The 24,585-nt window shown below is 34.5% G+C and overlaps 1 protein-coding gene across 1 annotated transcript; it reads left to right on the top strand.

The window, feature by feature from the left end:
• Positions 1-24,370, top strand: LOC144959447 (uncharacterized). The gene is made up of 7 exons (XM_078892038.1): positions 1-149; positions 4,068-4,152; positions 4,672-4,781; positions 6,821-7,156; positions 10,403-10,533; positions 19,018-19,249; positions 24,171-24,370. Exons 3-7 carry the CDS (start codon positions 4,709-4,711, stop codon positions 24,290-24,292), a joined length of 894 nt encoding a protein of 297 aa, XP_078748164.1. The 5' UTR covers positions 1-149; positions 4,068-4,152; positions 4,672-4,708; the 3' UTR covers positions 24,293-24,370.
• Positions 24,371-24,585: the final 215 nt, after the last annotated feature.

Below are 24,585 nucleotides of genomic sequence, written 5' to 3'. Positions count from 1 at the left end.
AAACTGCAACTAACTGCAAAGCAACAAGGAAGTTAATATGTTTACACTTGTTACTCCAAGATTTTGTTGTGTCGACTGCTTCATTATTGAAGATAAAATCCAGTTAGTTTTTGTGGGGACATCATTATTTATGTTTTAAGTCATTACAGGTTTGTATAAGAAGTGTGCCATTATAGTTATAGTTAATGCAAACTTTGCTGTTTGAAGCTCGAATAAATAACGCAGTGGCTATTTTTACTTTTACAGTACAGTCCTGTAATTCAGTTACTGATACTGTAATGGTTAAAGACGGTACTCAGATCTTATTATCTCCCTACTGTTCCATATGATTCAGTACATATGTTGCAAATCCATCCATGGGATTTCTCTTTTCTCTTAATTAAATCAAGCACCTTGACCCAGGCTTCCACACTGAAGTACTGCCTTGCCTCAGAAATGTCAACTTCCTGATTTAAAGTTAAGTTTAAGACCTGCATTGATAGTCTAGAATAGTAATAGGTCCTTTTCTGAGGATGGAATTTTGGGGAGGTCTTGGACCTCACTTGGATCAGCATCCGCCAAAATCCAGTGCAGAATCATATGGGACTGTAAAAATAGATCTGAGTACCGTCTTTACAGGACTGTAAAAATAGCCTCTGCGTAGACTATCTATCTAGTCAGCAATAGAGAGAAGTCTCTTGTCTGAGTCTGAACACTGAAAAGTCCAGAAAAGGATACCCCTCCATTTATCCACCACGGTATGAACATTTTGCCAGACATGTCTGCCAATAATCGTTTTTTTTATTGGCAGACATTCTGGCAATAACGATGAACGGTTGTTGGCAGACACCTGTCTGGCAATAACAATGGACGATTATACGCAGACACTTTTTTAAAACTCAGCTCTTTTAAACATTTATCCACATTCCAGAATATGGAAAGTTTTGTAATGCACATAGAAATAAGTAAAGTTAATAAATTATCATTAAAAGCATAAAATTAACCAACAATAAATCAGTCGATGGATAATAGGACACTGTATATACACACTATGCGTCAAACATTCATGTGGGTGTCAAGGCCGAATAGTTACGGTTAAGTCGTCTGCCTTAGAAGGCTTTTGGAGCCAATGATGTGTGTTCGAATCCGTGTTCCACCACTTTTTTTTCTTTTTCTTTTTTGGTCTTCTTTCTACAGAGCGTTGCAAATGCAAAGAGATTTAATTTAGTTTTGTCTGTTTGTTTTTTTCAAATTACCACGATCTCTCTCTCTCTCTCTCTCTCTCTCTCTCTCTCTCTCTCTCTCTCTCTCTCTCTATCTCTCTTCTCTCTCCCACTTATTTAAAATTTAGTCTATAATGTTTTCAGTATTATCATTTACTATTTTTGTTATTAATACATACTTTCCAACTTTTTGTTATATATGGGCATTTTTTTGTGTATATATTTTTAAAGTTTTTAATACAATATACATTTTATTTCATTTTGTCAGCAAGTCATCAAGTTTGTTTCCCATATATTTAGATATTATATTGTTATCAGTTGTATTCACATAATATAAATAACATAATAATACTAATAATAATAATAATAATAATGATACTAATAATAATAATAATAATAATAATAATAATAACATATTTTATTCTAGAATAATAATAATAATATTAATAATAATAATAATAATAATAATAATAATAATAATAATAATAATAATAATAATAATAATAATAATAATAACCTATTTTATTCTAGAATAATAATAATAATAATAATAATAATAATAATAATAATAATAATAATAATAATAATAATAATAATAATAATAACATATTTTATTCTAGAATAATAATAATAATATTAATAATAATAATAATAATAATAATAATAATAATAATAATAATAATAATAATAATAATAATAATAACCTATTTTATTCTAGAATAATAATAATAATAATAAATAATAATAATAATAATAATAATAATAATAATAATAATAATAATAATAATAATAATAAATAATAATAATAAAGATAATAATAATAATAATAATAATAATAATAATAATAATAATAATAATAATAATAATAATAATAACCTATTTTATTCTAGAATAATAATAATAATAATAATAATAATAATAATAATAATAATAATAATAATATTAATAATAATAATAATAATAATAATAATAATAATAATAATAATAATAACCTATTTTATTCTAGAATAATAATAATAATAATAATAATAATAATAATAATAATAATAATAATAATAATAATAATAATAATAATAATAATAAAGATAATAATAATAATAATAATAATAATAATATTAATAATAATAATAATAATAATAATAATAATAATAATAACCTATTTATCTAGAATAATAATAATAATAATAATATAATAATAATAATAATAATAATAATAATAATAATAATAATAATAAAGATAATAATAATAATAATAATAATAATAATAATAATATTAATAATAATAATAATAATAATAATAATAATAATAATAATAATAATAATAATAATAATAATAATAATAATAATAACATATTTTATTCTTAATAATTATGGTAAGAAGTTCTATTAGTTATTAATCTTGACAACCCACACATTGGGGGGCGGGGAGTGAGTGGGAGAGTGAGAAAGAGAGAGAGAGAGAGAGAGAGAGAGAGAGAGAGAGAGAGAGAGAGAGAGAGAGAGAGAGAGAGGGAGAGAGAGAGAGAGAGAGAGAGAGAGAGAGAGAGAGAGAGAGAGAGAGAGAGAGAGAGAGAGAGAGAGAGCAGGGATAAAATTATATTAAATGTCAGAGCAAATGATGAAATAGTGATAGTGATAGCAGAATTTTTAGAAGCCAGAATTTTCCTTCTCATTAAAATAGACATACAAACTGCCTTGTGTGAATCCTTATTTAATTTATTTGAACTTCTTCATTTTGTTAATTGATCTTTATGTCTAGGCAAACTCTTAACCTTGATCGATCTTAATGAAGGAATTACTTAAAGCATCTGCTGTATGGCAATATAATCCTCTTAATTTCTTGATATTCAGCAGGTGAGGTTGCTGTAGTTAATGCATAGCGGGAATTATTTGGGTGGATTCAAACTGCTTGTAATGCCACATGTAAACCTATTAACATAAATGCATACTCCTATAATATCATGCATTGGAAGTATTGTGCCCCTCTTCCTGAGTCTCTCAACTCGATTGCCTTACCATTTCTCTACTCCATTTAATACTAGGAGGAGCTCAGCGCATAGCATATGCATCAGTGTCTTGTGGATTGAACTTTATGTAATAGACATTGCTTACAGATAGTCTGGGTGCGACGCAAATCTAATTTTGATCAGCTTTGCCTCTTCCGGATCAATGTGATGCTGATTTGCCTGGAAATTCCTGAGATCAAATTAAATGATTGCGAAAATATCTTGATATTCCAATAGCAATTGCTCCACTTTGCCACGCCTCTCTTTATCCAAGACTTGTATAGCTCTCTCTCTGAGATCACAAAGTGCTTCTGGTAGTTTCTGGCTTGGCTTGATATGGAATAGCCTGATTCTTGGCTCATTGAGGGGGTTCCACATTCCTCCACTTCCTTTATATCATGAGAACCTTCCAATCCTAAGTCAAATATCAAAGCTTTCGGTTAATCGCAACATTTTTTCTGATCCCAGTAAATATGAGTGAAATTCACATAATTTATGGCATAGGTTATGGTCACATGGAAGGGTCATGATCTACGCGCTGAAAAATGTCAATCTTTTTTGTGGCTAGTCATTCTCCCACCTCTTAACTTAGTATGGTGGGCAGGTTGGGGGGGGGGGGGGGGGGGGGGGGGGGGGGGGTCTTTAAATATGTGAAAAAAGTTATTTGCACCATCATTCCTATGCTCTAAATTCACAGAAATGTTAGAAAACATTGTTTAAACGCTTTATGCTTTCTTTGCAGATTATTTATTCTTCAAAACTATTGCTCATTAAATTATTCTTGAAAAAGATCAAATTCATTCATTAAATGCTTTAGGAGATGGCTCATTATTTGTTTTCTTTATTTATTGTTTTTCAGTTTGACTTCATCAGATCTGCATGACTGGAAGGCTGACATGTGACTTGACTCATTTCAATTGAAAACGAAATGACCATCGATCAAAGTACACTTTTTTTCTTCACTTAAGATCATTAAGTGTAAAGTAGAATTAAGATATAGTGAGAGTTGATTATATAAGGTTAAAGGGGAGTTAAATTTTATGTGAAGAATAAGAGATTACACTGTCGCTGTGAGCAAAAAGGGAGATAACTGGATAGAATCTGAATTAGTAAGGCAAAAGGCCTCTGGGCTCATCAATGCTAATCTGTAACAATATGGAGTTTTAAAGATATCGATCGTCGTGGTGGCCAGACTTAAATTTTAGGTCATGTGGTCAGAATCTATTTTCCGTCCTCTCATCTGTTATATGTAATTTGTTTTTTTTTTCATGGGGAAAATAACATGACTCTTTAAACAGGAAATGTGTAATTGAAGTCATGATTTAATTAAATGCATTGATCAAATTATATAATTGTTTAGGGACTGTCAAGATTGTGCAAAAATGTATATTATTTAATTTATTTTTTATTTTGTAGGGGCACAGGAGATATGGCTCGATTTTCATAGTTGTCTTTTCTTTCAGTTTTAAAGTTTGTGATTGTGATGGAAAGATAGAGCTCATGAAAGACTGGACAATGAAACTCATCACAATTCTATTGTTATCATCGGCTACCATCTCTGCCATTTCAGCAGGTAACCTTTTTTTGTTTTGTTTTATATTTTATAAAAAATCCTATCAGCTTTATAAAATTCAATATTGATGACTAATGATATCATCCATCCTAAATTTCCTAAAGTCGTCATAAACGAGAGCACGCCAAAAGCCATGAGGTATTTTACAGCTTCTTATTTTCATCAAATCCTTTATAAAGTTCAAATCTATATCCTCCGTTTATTGTAGATGAACTGTAATTACATCTCTGTTTTTTATGATTGTGTAGCCGGGTCTATTTGATCTGATGGCAAATACTCTGAGATAAATTAACATTCTATCCAACACATTGCAAGCAATTAGTGCCGGTTTAATACTACAGAAACCGGGATAAACAATGACCTTTATGACTCTGATGGACCACTTTTTTTTTGGGGGGGGGGGGGGGGTTGGGTTTTTTTTTTCCAAGGGGACTTTTAATTTTTCATTAAAGCAGGGATGTTTCATATCTAATTTTCCGCTGAAAAAAATCAAACTGAACTAGCAGGCACCTCCCCCCCCCCCCCCCCCCCCCCCCCCATAAAACCCAACACGCACCCATATATCCACACAATTGTCTCCCAGGCACTAGATGCAATGACACATCGACCCAGTGGTGACATGGTAAAATGGTGAAAGATTAAAAGTTTGTAGAAAACTCTGAATAGGTCAATCTAATTATTTGTATTTACATGTTACACTATCAAACATGGGTGACACAGCTTTCCAGGGAATTTTTATTGTACTTTGTATCTGAATTGGCGCTGAGTGGTTAAGGCATTGCACAGTGATCCAGAAGGTCCCGGGTTGAAGCCCTGCTTTATGCCCTTTTTTTTCCTTGGCAAAATTATTAATCTCCAATTTGCTCACTTTGGACAACATGGGTGATTCCTTTTGACATCAGACGTCTTGTTTAATGAATATCTATATTCCTTCATGGAATGTGGGGGGGGGGGGGGGGGGGGGGGGGGGGGGGGGTCCCGATAGTTCATTTTCTAGAGCACTCGCTTCATGCGCAAAGGGACCAAGATTGATCTCGGGTGCAATCAATATTGTTTCTGACCACCTGTCTATAGACTAGCGATAGACTAGCATCCTATCCAAAGGGTAGCAAGCATTTGCTATTGTCTGTTCATGCTCTAGAAACCGGGATAAACTCTGGACTCTGAAGGACTACTTCATGGAATGCCCAGGTGACGTTATCTAATTACCCTTGAGTAAGGGCATAATTTTTAAAAATTTTCTTTTTTGTATATGAATATAAAGCCAGTTTTTGAACATTTGATATAAATTAGCATCATAGGAATGATTTGTGTATGTTAAGTGACCTCAAGTTTGGACACAAATTAGATGCGTGATTATGAATATGAATGAAAACTCATGTTTTTAATAAGCAAAGAGGTGTGCTTTTGTGTGATGTACTTTAAATACATCAACACAATTGAAAAAGGAATGAGTACTTTTCTTACGTAACCTGGCATGCCACTATATTTTTCCCTTTTGTCTTCAATGATGACGATTGTAGAGAGTCAAGTAATAAGTTAAAAGTGTACTGATGCTTTTTTTTAGATATGAAAAAAAAATATAATCCTATAGTGTGTAAGGTGGATTGTTAGTTTAATAATTTGTCAGTGATTTGGTTGTGGCTTTACCTTTTTCAAGATTTATAAAGTAGAATAAGAGAATCGAGTTTGAATCCTCTGATCATTCTGAAAAGTTGCGTGGTTGAACTTACAAAAATGATACTCTCCTCACTTATGTAGATGATATTTTGCTTGTCAAGTGTCTAGATCTGGAGATATGATTGATCAGAATATTGGATGAAAAGTTTTACAGATTAAATCTTATTTGCAGCTTCTTCTTTCTTTTTAGATTATCAAGCTATGTAAATTAATTACCTACAAGTTCGGATAATTGATGTATCTTAATTGATTTACTTAAATTAATGTTTTATAAAATCAGTACAAATGTTTTCTAATGTGTTTTACTTTTATATTTATATATTTGTATTTCTTTTTTTTTTTTTTTCTTCTTTTTTCAGACCAATGTTCCCCTAATCCAGTGGCAGAGGGATCTGACCTGACCTTAACAAAATATGTGGATAAAGATGGTGAGGCAAATAGGAGATTGATTTGGGGATTCGATGCAGGTGGTCAAGCTGGTATTTTAACACTGACTTCGTGCAGGCCTGATGTCACCCCCCAACAACAAAGTTCATTGGATCTAGATCGGTACTCCTGTGCAGTGGAAGATTTCAATTCAAATCAATACAAGTGGACAATGACTATACAAAATGTAGACAGATCATTGAGTCAGAGAACTTGGTCTTGGTTTGACGGTACCAGTAAACTCGGAGAATGTGATTTCAATGTATTCTGTGAGTATTCTGTTGAATTAAAAAATTATAAATTGACAAATATTTATCCTCATTGTCATTTGCTTTCTTTAAAAGGGGGGGAGGGGGGGGGGGGGTTTACATATTTTTGCACTTTATTTGTTAACATTGGGCTTATGACATTCCTTGATCTGCTGATAAGGACATTTTCTCAACAAGAGTAAACAGTTATCATTTGGTCTAATGGTCCTTGAGGTTCTTAATTTATATCAAATGAGTAGGACGATAATCTTTGTCACGCATTCCCAGCAAATTTAAATGTATGAACAATGAGCATAATGGCTTTATCATTATTCTGGCTGGTTAAAAGAAAAAAAATATCTATAAAATCATTCTACGGACAAAATATGCCGACTGAAGACATGGATGAAGACCACAGAAACATGTGTTTCGGCCATATATAAATGTGAGTGACTCCATTTTTTAATGGAAACCAATATTCTGCACTTGAAGAGTGAATTAATGAATCTAATTTTGAAATAAGATGAGCAAATGGACGTGAGTAAGAGTTGAAATGTGGAACAGTGTTGTGATTAAAGAACGAAAAAGAGACTAAGTTGTGATTTGGTTATCCGTCATTATCACCCTTGTAATGCGAGGTCAAATCCAGTAAAAGCTTGTTTATGGTTTGTTAGTTTTTTTCTCTCTTTATTTTATCATTAAGAGCAATTCCCTTTTTTTAAGTACAGAGAGATGCTGTGAATTATTCTTGTCAGGAACTCAATGACTAAATCAGGAGGACTGATATTCTTATTGTATTAACTTATTTTTTAGTCCTGATTTGATAAGAGGATCTTGATAGCTCAGGTGATATTGCATCAGAAGCAAAGGAACTGGCATTATACATACTGCCGTTGCTTTTAAAAACACAGTATATCCAAAGTTAACTCCATAGCACATACTGTGTTCTTTAATAAAATGGCAGTATTGGTCCTGGTTGTTGTCAATTTTTTTTCTTTGGACCTTTCGTTCAACCCAGAAGTGATTGAATAACTTAAAGCTTAAAATCTGGCAGATATTGTTTGGGATAGATTAGCATCCTTAAGGAGAAGACAACAATTGTAATTATTTAAAACCACAGTAATTGGGATGAACTCCAGCTCCATGGGCCATAAGGATTTTCAAGGGCTGAAGGAATATCATTGATTAACTGGCCAATGTGGCCCCAAATCAGTTGTAGACAAGATATTCACATTGAGGGATGATACGATGAAACAGGGGATCAAAGCTAAGCCTAAACAATCAAAGGTAGTGAGTGATAAATCAGTCGGTACTGGTTTTGTTTTTTTATTTATTTTTTAAATAATAGGCCATATATTGATTCATACAGTGACAAATCTATGCATCTTGACTGCACAAACAGATTCTCAATGTGAATGAACGAGGAGTTAATTCATTTAGGTAGAGAAACTCAGAGGACCAGTCACTCATGGTTTTGTATTTCATCATCCAAAGGATTGATCATGCCCCCCCCCCCCGGCCCCCTTAAAAAAAAGTAAGAGAAATACAAACAAACAACAAAAAAAAGACCCTCTCAAACAACAGTGAGTTCTCATGCATTATGAGCCAATCTCACACAACAAAGGAAAGGCTTACTGTTATGCTGTCTTGGTTGATCATTGCCCAAAAAAAAAGAGACCGTGTCAAATGTTAGTTTAATCATGTATATCAAGAGAGAACACAGTTATGTCTTTTTTTACAGTTAATGGAATGTTGAAAAAAAGGAAATGACAAAATGTTTAATTGGTACTTAAAAAGATTGATATGCCGACTGTCAGTCGTATGCAAGTACAACTCATAACAAATAATATTTGTATTTGTCGATAGAGCAGATATTATGTTGCCATTGATTTCATTTACTGTTGTAAGCGACATTTGATCTCTTTAATGGTGTATAAAATGTAATAATATGTTATATATTTTGTATGTATTTTATAAAACAACTGCAAGCAATTGGTGGTTTTTGGATTAATCATGAATGTAGCGATTGCACTTGTCCTGAAATCGCTTCGAGTGTAGTGCATACGATAGTAAATAGGATGTAAAATCCTTCATTACTTTGCACTGTGTCGATCCATTATTTTCCTTATAGTATTTGAAACCTGTAGCTTACATTAGTGTGTGAAATCAACATTGATACATTGGATTTTCAAGTTTTGTTCTTTCTACCATTCACACATAGCACTGAGAGCTCGTGGCAAAATGAGATCAAATGACAAAATGCTCTCATTTTGGTATACAGTACAAAGGATCATAATAAGTTCAGATATCTTACAAACATCCTGTCAATTCTCATCTGTACTTAACCATTTTTACTGCTTTTTCCAGTTTTTCCTTTAATAATACATTTAACTTGAAATGGCCAAAAGTGAGTTTTGGCCTTCTCTCTGGTTGAGATTAGTGTCACTACTAGTTCTAGATTCTTATAAAATGATCTTTAAGAGGATAATAATTTAGGTGGCTTTAGGAATTTCCTTTTTAAAAGATAGCACACGACATTCAGGAAGGCTGAAGGCTATATGTATGAATAAGTACCACAATATATAATTTTATATACTAGTGGAGAACCCGCTATATTTGCAGAGAAATAAAAGCTATATTATAAACAGGCAGTCATTTATTTTGATTATTATACTGCTTTATTGTGGAAATTAACATAGATCGAGACGGATCTTTTGAGCTGTCAGCGATCAAAATTGACCCATTAATAAAATCAGTTGGTGTGCGCAAATGAATCTAGTATTGGGGGGACCAGATGGTGATTTTTAATGTCAAATGACCTAACATTATATGGGTTCCATCATGCTCTTAGCAGATTTTATAAATAAACATTTCAGTCAGTTTGTGATAGCAATAACCATGCTTCGGTAGGATCGGCTATGGTATTGCTACTGTGCAAAGCTAACTTAAATAGTATCCCTGTGAATTTATATATAAAACACGAGTTATGAAGACAATGTAATGCAATATGGATATTAGTAAATGATTTAAAGAATTCTCATTATATTGACAAATAGAATTTAATATAAATATTTGTAAAAATATAATTTTAAATGCTCAATCACCATTATATCTGTGCTTGCTGGCAAAAATTTAATGGGTTGTACATCATAACTCCCCCCCCCCCCCCCCCCCCCCCCCCCCCCCTTTTCCAAGTCTATTAAAAAAAAAAAAGAATAGATGAAAAATGTGTTCTGATATTGTTATCACTATTATAAAATATTACAGCATTTCAGTCAGCCCCCGTGTGTACCAACATCGTACTATCCAGTAATGGACAAAATGTTGTATGGACTTGTGATGTCAACAATGTCTACCCTGAAATTGACTGTCGGTTTGAGTATAGGAAAGGAAGTGGGGTAAGCATTTTTCTTACCGAAAAAAAAAACAATACTTGGTGTATATTATCTTATTATATATTAGGCCAATCCGTTTTTTTTGTTCCACTATCACTAAGGCTCCAGATCCACCTAACCAATCGCTACCAAATCTTGCATGGCGTAAACAATTGACCTGAAGGTAGTTTTTGCAGTGATGCCAAAACTCCGGTTTCGCCGGAATAAAATCCAGTTTGGAGCAAAAAATTCTGGGTTACAGGCAACTTCTGTCAAATTCCGGTGAGGTCATATTGCATCAAGAATCCCCCCCCCCCCCCCCCTTCCCAACACTTCCACCACCTTATCTTCACCACTACCACTACCACCACCAACACATCATCCTCACTACCACAACTACTACAACCACTACCACCACCACGTCATCTTCACTACCACTACTTTAGTACAACAACATCAACATTATCACTACCACTACTATTACAACCACCACCACATCATCATCACTTCCACTACTACTACAACCACCACCATCACATCATCATCATTATTACCACTACTACTACAACCACCACCGCCACATCATCAGTACCATTACCACTACAACCACCCGCACATCATCATCACTACCACTTCTACTACAACCGCCACCTTCACATCATCATCACTACCACTACTACTACAACCATCACCAAACATCATCATCACTACCACTACTACTACAATAACCACTACCACATCATCACTACCACTACTTTTACAACCACACAAACACCACATCATCATCACTACCACTACTACAACCATCACCACCACATCATCAGTACCATTACCACTGTAACCACCACCCCCCCTACTACGACTACTATTACTACAATCACCACCAATACTACTACAACCACCACCACCACCACATCATCACTACCACGACTACTACAACCACCAACACCATATCATCATTGCTATTACTCGTATTACTACTACAACCACCAACACCATATCATCATTGCTATTATTACTACTACAACCACCACCACCGCCACATCATCACTACCACTACTACTACAACCACCACCACCACCACATCATCACCACCACTACTACTACAACAACCACCACCACCACATCATCACCACCACTACTACTACAACCACCACCACCACATCATCACCACCACTACTACTACAACAACCACCACCACCACATCATCACCACCACTACTACTACAACCACCACCACCACATCATCACTACCACGACTACTACAACCACCACAAATTCGTGTTTTAGAGCTTTACTTTATTTACTTCATTTGAAACAAAGGGACTTTGGGTTGGTATTTGACATTGTGTTTACTTATTGTATCAGTTATCAATTTAGAACTATTGGATATATAAACATAATGCCAAATACCATCCCAATTCCCTTTTCTTGTATGTGGAAATTCCTCTTTCGGCATTGAAATTCCTCTGAGTGGTGTCTAAAATTCCTGTGAGCCAAATTTTAAGTTGGCATTTTGTTTAACTCTCAGTTTGATTAAACAACACTTTGATTTTATCAAAAAGTCAATTGTTTTGTCAAAATGTCAGTGAAAACAGATGCCATCATTTTTAGCACGTTGGTTATGGGTTAAACGTCTGGTAAACAAGTATTAGATGACAATTAGATGTGAATACTTGCACTGGACCGATACCAGGTAGTTAGCAATGACTATCCCGCACAAATCTTTGGGCCTCTTTTTCGCTCACGAAGTGCCCAAATTCATGACAATATATGGGATGAAGCCGTTTCGTATATGCTATTTTGAAAAATTAATTACGGCGCTGTTTATCGATGAATTTGACTGAAAGTTGGCACACAGTTAGAAAAGAGATCATTTTAGATTATGTCAAGCGACAAAACTCGTACGATTACCAGAAGACCATTAAAAATAGATTTTTACTCTTTGGAGTACAATATTTCTAAACTACAAAGAGGAGAGATTTTGTCGCTCACAAGGTTATATATGCACATTTCTTCTATTTATATTTCAAATTTCATTCAATTATGATAAGTACTTTTCCCGTATTCTCACAAAACATCAACCCAATTTGCATTTCAATGAGTGAAAATATGGAGATGGCCATTTTGCTCCACCATCGCGCGACAAGAAAATGACGTGGCGAGGCAAGGCTGCCGGATGGCCAGACTTTAACCTGACCAAATTCGACTTCAAAAGTGGCTAAATAGAAAATCATATGGCTTTCAATATTAAGACTGGCCCACTTAAAATGAACTAAATTTTAACAAACAGAAAATTGAATAGACTAGGATAAATGTCACTGAGACAAAGATAGATGAATAAAATGTAAAAAAAGAAACAAAATTATATATTTCGCCACACACGTGGGCATCTGGCAACCTTGTTCGCGACGGATGACACAAATCCTCGTGCGCTTTTTTAAAATTAAGGTATTGTTTCATTGTTATGTCATAGGGATAGTAGATTAACACACTCTCTCTCTCTCTCTCTCTCTCTCTCTCTCTCTCTCTCTCTCTGTCTCTCTCTCTCTCTCTCTCTCTCTCTCGCAACCATCCATTAAATCATCTGGTTATACAGAGATAATATATTAGAATAGAGCAATGGTGATTGGCTTAGTTAACTACTCTTTCTTTTTACCTTTGGACTATGGCTTTAAATTTGAGAGATTCTTGGGTTGTATTTATAAGCTGAGTAACCACTAGGTTTCGGTACCCTAACAAAGATATTGTAACCTGCTTTATATAGTAAAAACCAAAACAAAACACTGGCCTTTTATTTGAATAAAATTGTAGGCATTTAGGGACAATTCATTAAATGTTTACAAATAATAAATTTATGTCTTATTATAAGAATGGATTTATACTAGTAATAGTAATATACAGTTACATAATACTAATATAAAATTATGTTCCTGTTATTTTTACACTTTGCTTATGTTTGATCGATAGACCGAGACATTTTCTTCCTTTTTGACAAATTGCTATTATCATCACAGAATAAAAACACTCACCAAAACCACTACATCAACATCTCTACCACTACTACTATTACAACCACCACCACATCATCCCTACCACCACTACTACTACAAATAACACCACAATATCCTTACCACCACTACTACTACAACTACCACCACATCATCATTCCTACCACAACTACTACAACCACCACAACACAATCATCTCTAAGACTAAGACCACTACTACTAAAATCACCACCACATCATTATCCCTACCACCACTACCACATCATCCCTACCACCACTCCTACTACAACCAACACCACACCATCATCCCTAACACCACTACTACTACAACTACCACCACTACTTCAACCACCACCACATCATCATCCTACCACAACTACTACTACAACCACCACATCATCATCCCTACCACCACTACCACTACAACTACCACGACATCATCATTCCTACCACAGCTACTACAACCACCACCACACAATCATCCATATGACCACTACTACTACAATCACTACCACATCATCCATACTGCCACTACTACTACAATCACTGCCACTCATCCCTACCACCACTACTACTACAACCACCACCACATCATCATCGCTACTACAACCACCAAATGTAATTACACTTTGAACTTTTGAAATTCAACCGGGTCGTGTCAGAAATTGCTGTGAGACAAATTTTGGATCGCATCTCAGTAAATTTGAGTGAAATTCAAATTTATAGGTTATGGTCACATGGATGGGTCATGATCTTCACGATGAAAAGTTCCTCCTTTTTTGTGGCCAGTCATTCTCACCCCTGTATATATATATATATACGTACAATTGGTTTACAGAGGGTCATGGAACCCAAGAATGCTGTCAGCATTCTTAGGTCATCAAGAACAAACAAGAACAATGAAAACTTGGCAGAAAACTGAAAGAGCTGCTTGTAAATAGAAATGCTCAATTTAGTCTTGTTTAAACATTTGAAATGTACAAATTTTGAGACTTTTGACATATTCACCATTTTGTTAGTCTTGTGAGATTAATGTAGTAATTGATGAGATCTGCTTTACCCCCCCCCCCCCCTCCTCCTCCTATAACTTATATTTCTTGGATTTTTCTAGAGCCGGGCTGGAAGTCCTTTTCTTTGAAAAAAGTTGTGGATAGTAGTGAATTCTGGTATTATCCCCCCCCCCCCCCCTCTCTTCCCTGCCCTGTCTAGCCCGCAGTTTTTGGGTCTCTCTTCAGTCTTCATCCCACAGTGGACATGGACCACTGATGAAACTTTTCCATCCTCTTCTGTTCTTGGCCATTCTTCCCATCTCCTGCCAGTACATCCCAGACCTCTCCATCTCTACCAGAAGCTCTCTTCTCCAGGTTACCTTGGTCTTGTTTTTTGCCTCTTTCCGGATGAATTCCAATGCAGGGCTGTGTGTCTGTGATATTATCCTTTGCTTTCTTAAGTGTGTGTCCTATCCATCTCTATTTTCTTTTGTATAATTGCCTTTCAACGTCTTCTTGTCCTGCTCTTCTCCACACTTCTTTTTTTTTTAATTTTGTCAATCCAATTTATCTTAATCTTATGTAAAGAAAGATGGGAACAAAGTTATGTCACCATAATTATTAAACAATTAAAATAAGAAGAGCACATGATGTGTGTATAAGCACACTCATACACACATCTATAAGCACATGATTTTATTAGCTACTCAAAGCCGCGTGATTCTGCCATCAGCTGGAGTTTTTATCTCTAAATAGTAGTCTTTTAAAAAAGTGCGGGCATTTTCTTCATAATTGAGTTAGGAACATATTTTTTGGACAGTTAAAACATGTTATTCTTCTTTTTTTTTTCTAAAAATATCACATTAATTCGATTAGTGTTGCTGGAAATACATGTTAAATCGATTTGCTTTAATCACCTTTCATCGGAAATTACAGTGTTTTTGATAGCAAATTATACCCCTTTAGAAATAAGCACTCTCCATTTATGCTGAACAATGCCAATGATTGAATTTAATCACAAGTGGTTTCAAAATAGTGGCGAAAGAAAGAACAATCCTTCTTGTAGTATAACTTTAATTTTTGTTTCCAGGAGTTAAGCTCATTTTTTATCATATCAAATCATTTTTAAAAAAAATAAAACCCAAGAAAAAATACTTTTTTTTATTTTTTATATCCAAAAGTTGTATCAAATGAAGCCTGTCCTCCATTTTGTTTTGTGTCAAAGTTTGAGTCAGAATCAGTTGTTTGGTGTAATTCAACTTGTTGACAAACTGGGTGCTACGTAATACTGGAAACGACAAAACGACAGTGGCAGCAGTGGGGAGTGAACCAAGGACTCAGGGAAGTGTACATCAGTGGGGATTGAACCCGCGACTATGGCAGGAGGATATCAGAGGGAAATGAACCTTGGAATATGGGCGGTGGATACCAGTAGGAAATGAGCAGAAACGACAGGAAAGAAGATTGGGAATTGATGCTATGTGCTAAGGTAAAATGCTTACAACATCCACCAGTCGGATATCACTCACCAACACACAAAACGGGTGTTTCTTTTTTACGAAACTCGTCAAAACGGGCCAATGTTATGGAGAGTGGGCAGCAGTGGGGAGTGAACCTGGTACTAAGGGAAGAGGATATCTGAGGAAAATGAACCTGGGACTATGGGAGATGGGTACCAGTGGGAATTGAAGCCGGACTTTGGGAGATGGGTACCAGTGGGAATTGAAGCCGGACTTTGGGAGATGGCACCAAAGGTGAATGAACCTGAGACTATAGGAGGTGGGCACCAATGGGAACTAGTGGAGAATAGAATTTGGACACCAGAGGCGAGTGAACCCAGAAGGTTACTTCTTTTTTCCAAAATCTCCGGTAGTCCCAGATTCATTCTCCTCTTCTAATCCCAGGTTTATCCCCAATGGTGCTCACTCTCCATATTCCTAGCTTCCACACTGGTATCCACCTCCCATAGTCTTAGGTTTATTCTCTCCTGGTATCCACATCTCTGCGTCCTGGTCTCGTTCCACACAATGTGTCCACTTCCCATAGTCCCAGGTTCACTCCTCTCTGGTTTGAACCTTAGATAATCTCGGGTTCACTCTCCGCAGAATGAATCTTCTTTCCAATTGTTTCCAGTCGTTTCTGGTCATTTCCAACTGGTATCCATCTCCCATTGTCCCAGGTTAATTTCCCTTTGATATCCTCCTCCCATAGTCCCAGGCTCACTCCTCACTGGTGTCCACTTTCCTGAGTCCCTGGTTCCCTCCCATTACTGCCCACTTCCCATTATTTCAGACGGTTTTGGTAGCTTTAGGAAAAATGAAGTACCTTCTGGGTTCACTCTCAACTGATATCTGCCTTTTGTCTACCTGTCCAACATATACCTGCTGTGGGCAAGAACCTGAGACGGCAGAGCATCTAGTCGAATCGTGTGTTGTGACAATGCTACCCGGCGGGTAAGCGACGGTGCACGAATGCGGATCAGACTTTGCTGATTGGGTCGATCGTCATAACATAGAAGTGTGAAAACCATAAGAGGCTTCTGCCTTTTGTAGGCACCTCGTCCTAGGTTAATTCCCCATTGGTGCCCATCTATTTTAGTTTTAGGATCATTCTCCTCAGGTGCCCACCTCCCATGTCCAGCATCAATTCCCACTGGTACCCGTCTCCCATAGTTCCAGGTTCATTTCCCTCTGATATCCTCTTCTCATAATCCCAGGTTCACTCCCCACTGGTGTACACTTCCCTGAGTCCATGGCTCACTCCCCACTGCTGCCCACTCTCCATAACATTGGCCCGTTTTGACGAGTTTCGTAAAAAAGAAACACCCGTTTTGTGTGTTGGTGAGTGATATCCAGCTGGCAGATGTTGTAAGCATTTTACCTTAGTACATAGCATTAATACACAATCTTCTTTCCTGTCGTTTCTGGTCATTTCTGCTCGTTCCCCACTGGTATCCATCTCTCATATTCGTTTAGACCTGAATTATAGAGGGAACGAAGTTAATGTTAATCAGCTCTTTGGTATTATTTTAAACAGCCTGTTAGTAAATAGTTATTACTAAATTATAGATGGAGCGAAATTAGCGTCACTCAGCTTTTTGTTATTTTTAGAAAGTCGTTTTAAATATTAGTACTCACTAAATGCTATCAATTAGACTATAAACGTGGAAGGTTACACATAGTTTTGTGTGTCGGTAGGTTTTATCTGGCTGGCAGATGTCATGAGTATTTTACCTAAATGCACAGCATCAATATCAATCAGACAAGAAACATTAAAGGTTACACACAATTTCGTGTGTTGATTTGATTGGCAATGTCATAAATAGTTTATCGAAATGCAAAGCATCAATATTAAAGTGAGACCTAATCACTCAACTCAGGTCCAAAATAAATAGCAAAGAGCTGAGTGAGGTCGACTTTGTTCCTTTTTTACAATACAGTGTAGGAGAAGAACGAGTAGAGTTCTTGGATTTATGTTAGTAATCATTTCAACGCATCAAAACATAATGCTGTGCTTTTTCTTTCTGTTTAAAACTGCATCATACATCCTAGAAATTTAATAAAATTGATTTATTTTCGACCTAAATCGCAAAAATTTGGGTATCCTGCAACTGAAGGATAAAAATGTCAAAGTAATCTGGTTTTCCCTGTAGTCGACACACACACATACACACACACACACACACACACACACACACGCACAGAGTCAGACTTGCTCTTTCTTTTATTGATATAGGTAAGTCAAGACATGTTTAAAACTAAAATTGTGATATAACTTTTAATAACAAACCATTTATACAGCGTTCTATCATATCATACCATATATCATGTAAAGGGTGATTTAGGCCAACTGACCTTTTAATATCCTCTGTATTTAGATTTAATCATAAATCAACCGGGCAGGTGGTTGGATGGGAGCATCACCCTTGAATCATATACCTATGATGTTCGCATGGGTGTACGATCCGATAGTGTTGTCGTTTCTTCTTCTCTTTACTAGCCTATCCTGCTTCTTTGGTTTGTGATTGTATTTTTGACAGGGGATATTTTTTTTTCTGTAAATCTTCTTCCTGTTTGTTCTTGGTTTTTATAATTTAGCTTATGATATCTTTAGGTTATGATATTGATTTACATTTGTACTATTTTTGTTAGATTGCTTGTTTTTTTTGTTTCAGCGGTCTCTCATATAACCTCAATTGTGTTGGAAGAGACCTAAAGCAACAAACAAATAAATCAACAGGGAATTGATTGTTTCTTTATCAAGTATTATTTTGAATCTGCCATTACTTATTCACAAATCCACCAAACTATTATTAGTATACAAGTAGTATAGATTTGTTATCCTTGGATTTTAAAATTTTATTTTACTCTTCTCCAGTTTCATCAGATTATATCAAAATAGAGAATCCCAAGATACAAATAAAGAGACACCTCAAACAAGTGGGATTATTAGAGTTGTGATGTTATATTGCTAATTGACATTTTGAAATGATTTTGCTCTCTTCTACAGACATGGAAATCAGTGACATCGGGATATATAAATTCCAAGAAAACGACAGATGAAGGTAATGACTCACCCCGTACTGTTTATTACAACTACGAATGTGAATTGAATCTACCCATCAATCAGCTTAATGGTGCTGGGAACTATGAATTTAGATTTACACCATACATGGATTTGACAGTTCTAGGATGGGATGACTCAAGGACAAAGACAGAAGGTCCTACAAAATTGAATCTGGGTAAGTTGTGGATAATCACGCTGGTAATAAAACAAAGATAGCAATAATATATCATATATCATATGTCATATAACAAACAAACAAACTTGATAGTTATGGTCCATAAAACTGCGTGGAAATGAATATATACTCCATCATCTCAAGAACGGTGTTATGTAATTATACAGTGATTAAGATGATGAAAAGTGAATTTAAATTTATGTCCAAAACATGTGTTTTAAATTGTTTTTTAAATGTTTTTTAACATTTTTTAATTTTTTGTTTTGAATGTTGTTAATATAACTTTGATAAATTGTATTTATGCGTGAAAGTTTTACAGAGCATTTAAAGGTTTTTAGAACCTATTTGCTCTTAAACAATACGATACGATACAAATTAGATTATTTATGATCATGTTACCGTTCTCACTTTTTGGCATTGGCTGCATCCCGACATAAATACCAGATTGACACATGACATTGGGTCACATTTGATAAATACAAATCGATGGTCGGTGGATCAAAACTCTGAAGTCTCGATTTTCACGACCGGTGGATCAAAACTCTGAAGTCTCGACTTTCACGATCGGTGGATCAAAACTCTGAAGTCTCGACTTTCACGACCGGCGGATCAAAACTCTGAAGTCTCGACTTTCACGACCGGCGGATCAAAACTCTGAAGTCTCGACTTTCACGACCGGCGGATCAAACCTCTGAAGTCTCGATTTTCACGATCGGTGGATCAAAACTCTGAAGTCTCGACTTTCACGACCGGCGGATCAAAACTCTGAAGTCTCGACTTTCACGACCGGCGGATCAAAACTCTGAAGTCTACATACGAGCTGTCATCAGAGGTATGATCTGCCCAAAATTAAATAAAACATGGTGTGAAAAGCTCTTATGTAGACTTCAGAAATCGAGACTTCCAAGATTTGATCCGCCGACCATCGAAATGATTGTTGTCACCTCAACCTTGGCCCAAGGAAACTCATCACTTGAATAGAAAATCTTTCATGTGGGCATACTTTGGCTACCGTTGGTTGTATCTGTAGCTCTTCCATAGTCTAGTTCAGAGCATTGGAATGTATTGGATTCCAATCTGAAATGACTGATGGGTTCATTCATGATGTACGCAGTCCTACTTGACTATCCTGAATTTGCTCTCAAGTCAAGCCTAATGACTGTTTTAATTTACCTACATGTGTGGTGACAAATGTGATGAATATTTGAAAACTATGTTTGTATAATTATTGACTTACTGTAATATGTAAAATTATGTGTGTGTGTGTGTGTATGTGTGTGTGTGTGTGTGTTTGTGTGTTTTAAAATCAAATTCAAAGTTGCCTCATTGCCTATAATTTTTTGACAATTTTTCTCATCTTCTGTTTGATACTGTTATCAATTACAATAAATCACACCAAGAGTGCTATTTTGGACCAAATTCTTTGAAATATAAAAATGTGACCAATCGTCTCAAAACGGTATTATATCTGGATGAACCCAAATCTTAAAATTCAATTTTAAGCCTAACTTATAAGATTTGAACAAAGATGAAAGAGTTCATTTAGGATAGAGAGTTTTGTCTCTTAAACTTCAAATTACGTACATTATCAAATTCTAATCATTTTGACATTAAAGTCGATTTTGTTCATCAATGTCATTCTGACATCAAACCAGATTTTGTTCATCAATGTCATTCTGACATCATACCAGATTTTGTTCATCAATATCATTCTGACATCATACCAGATTTTGTTCATCAATGTCATTCTGACATCATACCAGATTTTGTTCATCAATATCATTCTGACATCATACCAGATTTTGTTCATCAATATCATTCTGACATCATACCAGATTTTGTTCATCAATGTCATTCTGACATCATACCAGATTTTGTTCATCAATATCATTCTGAAATCATACCAGATTTTGTTCATCAATATCATTCTGACATCATATCAGATTTTGTTCATTAATATCATTCTGACATCATACCAGATTTTGTTCATCAATGTCATTCTGACATCATACCAGATTTTGTTCATCAATGTCATTCTGACATCATACCAGATTTTGTTCATCAATATCATTCTGACATCATACCAGATTTTGTTCATCAATATCATTCTCACATCATACCAGATTTTGTTCATCAATATCATTCTGACATCATATCAGATTTTGTTCATCAATATCATTCTGACATCATATCAGATTTTGTTCATCAATATCATTCTGACATCATATCAGATTTTGTTCATTAATATCATTCGGACATCATACCAGATTTTGTTCATCAATATCATTCTGACATCATATCAGATTTTGTTCATCAATATCATTCGGACATCATACCAGATTTTGTTCATCAATATCATTCTGAGATCATACCAGATTTTGTTCATCAATGTCATTCTGACATCATATCAGATTTTGTTCATCAATATCATTCTGAGATCATACCAGAAAAATCTGGTTCATCAATATCATTCTGACATCATATCAGATTTTGTTCATCAATATCATTCTGACATCATACCAGATTTTGTTCATCAATATCATTCTGACATCATACCAGATTTTGTTCATCAATATCATTCTGACATCATACCAGATTTTGTTCATCAATATCATTCTGACATCATACCAGATTTTGTTCATCAATATCATTCTGACATCATACCAGATTTTGTTCATCAATATCATTCTGACATCATACCAGATTTTGTTCATCAATATCATTCTGACATCATATCAGATTTTGTTCATCAATGTCATTCTGACATCATACCAGATTTTGTTCATCAATATCATTCTGACATCATACCAGATTTTGTTCATCAATGTCATTCTGACATCATACCAGATTTTGTTCATCAATATCATTCTGACATCATACCAGATTTTGTTCATCAATATCATTCTGACATCATATCAGATTTTGTTCATCAATATCATTCTGACATATTACAGAAATTGGTTCATCAATATCATTCTGACATCATATCAGATTTTGTTCATCAATATCATTCTGACATCATACCAGATTTTGTTCATCAATATCATTCTGACATCATACCAGATTTTGTTCATCAATATCATTCTGACATCATACCAGATTTTGTTCATCAATATCATTCTGACATCATATCAGATTTTGTTAATCAATATCATTCTGACATCATATCAGATTTTGTTCATCAATATCATTCTGACATCATACCAGATTTTGTTCATCAATATCATTCTGACTCATCATTTTATCAGATCATTCTGATTCAATTGCATATATCATTCTGACATCATACCAGATTTTGTTCATCAATATCATTCTGACATCATTACCAGATTTTGTTCATCAATGTCATTCTGCATCTACCAGATTTTGTTCTCAAATCATTCTGACATCATACAGATTTTGTTCATCAATATCATTCTGACATCATACAGATTTTGTTCATCAATATCATTTCTGAATATCATCATACCAGATTTTGTTCATCAATATCATTCTGACATCATACCAGATTTTGTTCATCAATATCATTCTGACATCATACCAGATTTTGTTCATCAATATCATTCTGACATCATACCAGATTTTGTTCATCAATATCATTCTGACATCATACCAGATTTTGTTCATCAATATCATTCTGACATCATACCAGATTTTGTTCATCAATTCATTCTGACATCATCAGATTTTGTTCATCATTCATTTGACATACAGATTTTGTTCATCAATATCATTCTGACATCATACCAGATTTTGTTCATCAATATCATTCTGACATCATATCCAGATTTTGTTCATCAATATCATTCTGACATCATACCAGATTTTGTTCATCAATATCATTCTGACATCATACCAGATTTTGTTCATCAATATCATTCTGACATCATATCAGATTTTGTTCATCAATATCATTCTGACATCATACCAGATTTTGTTCATCAATATCATTCTGACATCATACCAGATTTTGTTCATCATATCATTCTGACATCATACCAGATTTTGTTCATCAATATTCATTCATGACATCATTATCAGATTTTGTTCATCAATCATGCATATCATTCGTGTTCATCAATGTCATTCTGAATCATATCAGATTTTGTTCATCAATATCATTCTGACATCATACAGATTTTGTTCATCTAATATCATTCTGACATCATACCAGATTTTGTTCATCAATTCATTTGACATCATATCAGATTTTGTTCATCAATATCATTCTGACATCATACCAGATTTTGTTCATCAATATCATTCTGACATCATACCAGATTTTGTTCATCAATCATTGTCTATATCAGATTTTGTTCATCATTCATTCTGACATCTACAGATTTTGTTCATCAATTTCATTCTGACATCATATCAGATTTTGTTCATCATATCATTCGGACATCATAACCATGCATTTTGGTCATCAATTATCATTCTGACATCATACCGATTTTGTTCATCAATTCATTCTGACATCATACCAGATTTTGTTCATCAATGTCATTCATGTACATATACAGATTTTGTCACTCATATCATTGAGCATCATACCAGATTTGTTCATCATATCATCTGACATCTATCAGATTTTGTCAATCATCACATATCTTTTGTTCATAATTCATTCTGACTCATATTAGATTTTGTTCATAATATCATTCTGACAATACCAGATTTGTCACAATGCTCACCATAGTTCAGATGATTCATAACATTCTTCCGTTACTGGATTATCTATCACTACAGTCATCTTTTGGTAATATCTGATCTGAATTACAGTTTTTTGTTCTAATCAATTCATTTTGGTAAACAGAATATCATTTTTCTCTTTGTATCTTTCCTGGTATTTTTTATATTATTATTAGTATGATTTATTACAAACATTATTATTGTTACAAAATACATCTCGTCTCCCCAGTGTTACCGGAGGTAGAAATGATAAATTGTCCCAATGACGGAGATTACATCAATAAGGGACATACTAGACGTGCAGTGTCATTGAAGGAAGTGAAATACCTACTGGTGTACCACAGTGGCTGAATTCTAAAGGAAATCTTGTTGTAACTGCAATCAACAATGGAAACAACTTATCTCTGCCTGTCATCTATAACCCTAATGGTGGGTGGTTATTCTATACATTGTGTGGTTTGCAAAGAAATACAAACAAGTAAATTTGATATTGTGCTTTGATCAACTTGATATAGAAAATGTTCTCTAGGGGTAATAATAAATATTTTGTCATTAAGATTATGATGCTACTGCTAAAAATAATATCGGAGGTGATTATACAACCTTTTTGGGTAGACTTTGATCTATCCTAAAGTCATTTCTGT

This window comes from Berghia stephanieae, chromosome 14 (genome assembly GCF_034508935.2).
Source record: "Berghia stephanieae isolate SIO BIC M18660-M18661 chromosome 14, UCSD_Bste_1.3, whole genome shotgun sequence".
Lineage (NCBI taxonomy): Eukaryota > Metazoa > Mollusca > Gastropoda > Nudibranchia > Aeolidiidae > Berghia > Berghia stephanieae.
This window is presented reverse-complemented; position numbering and strand designations above follow the sequence as displayed.

Excerpts from the sequence above, each read along its gene's own strand:
- LOC144959447 (XM_078892038.1), top strand. The coding sequence starts at position 4,709 with ATGAAAGACTGGACAATGAAACTCATCACAATTCTATTGTTATCATCG. Across the intron at positions 4,782-6,820 it reads CATCTCTGCCATTTCAGCAG|ACCAATGTTCCCCTAATCCA; the intron begins GTAACCTTTTTT and ends TTCTTTTTTCAG. Across the intron at positions 19,250-24,170 it reads TCCTACAAAATTGAATCTGG|TGTTACCGGAGGTAGAAATG; the intron begins GTAAGTTGTGGA and ends TCGTCTCCCCAG.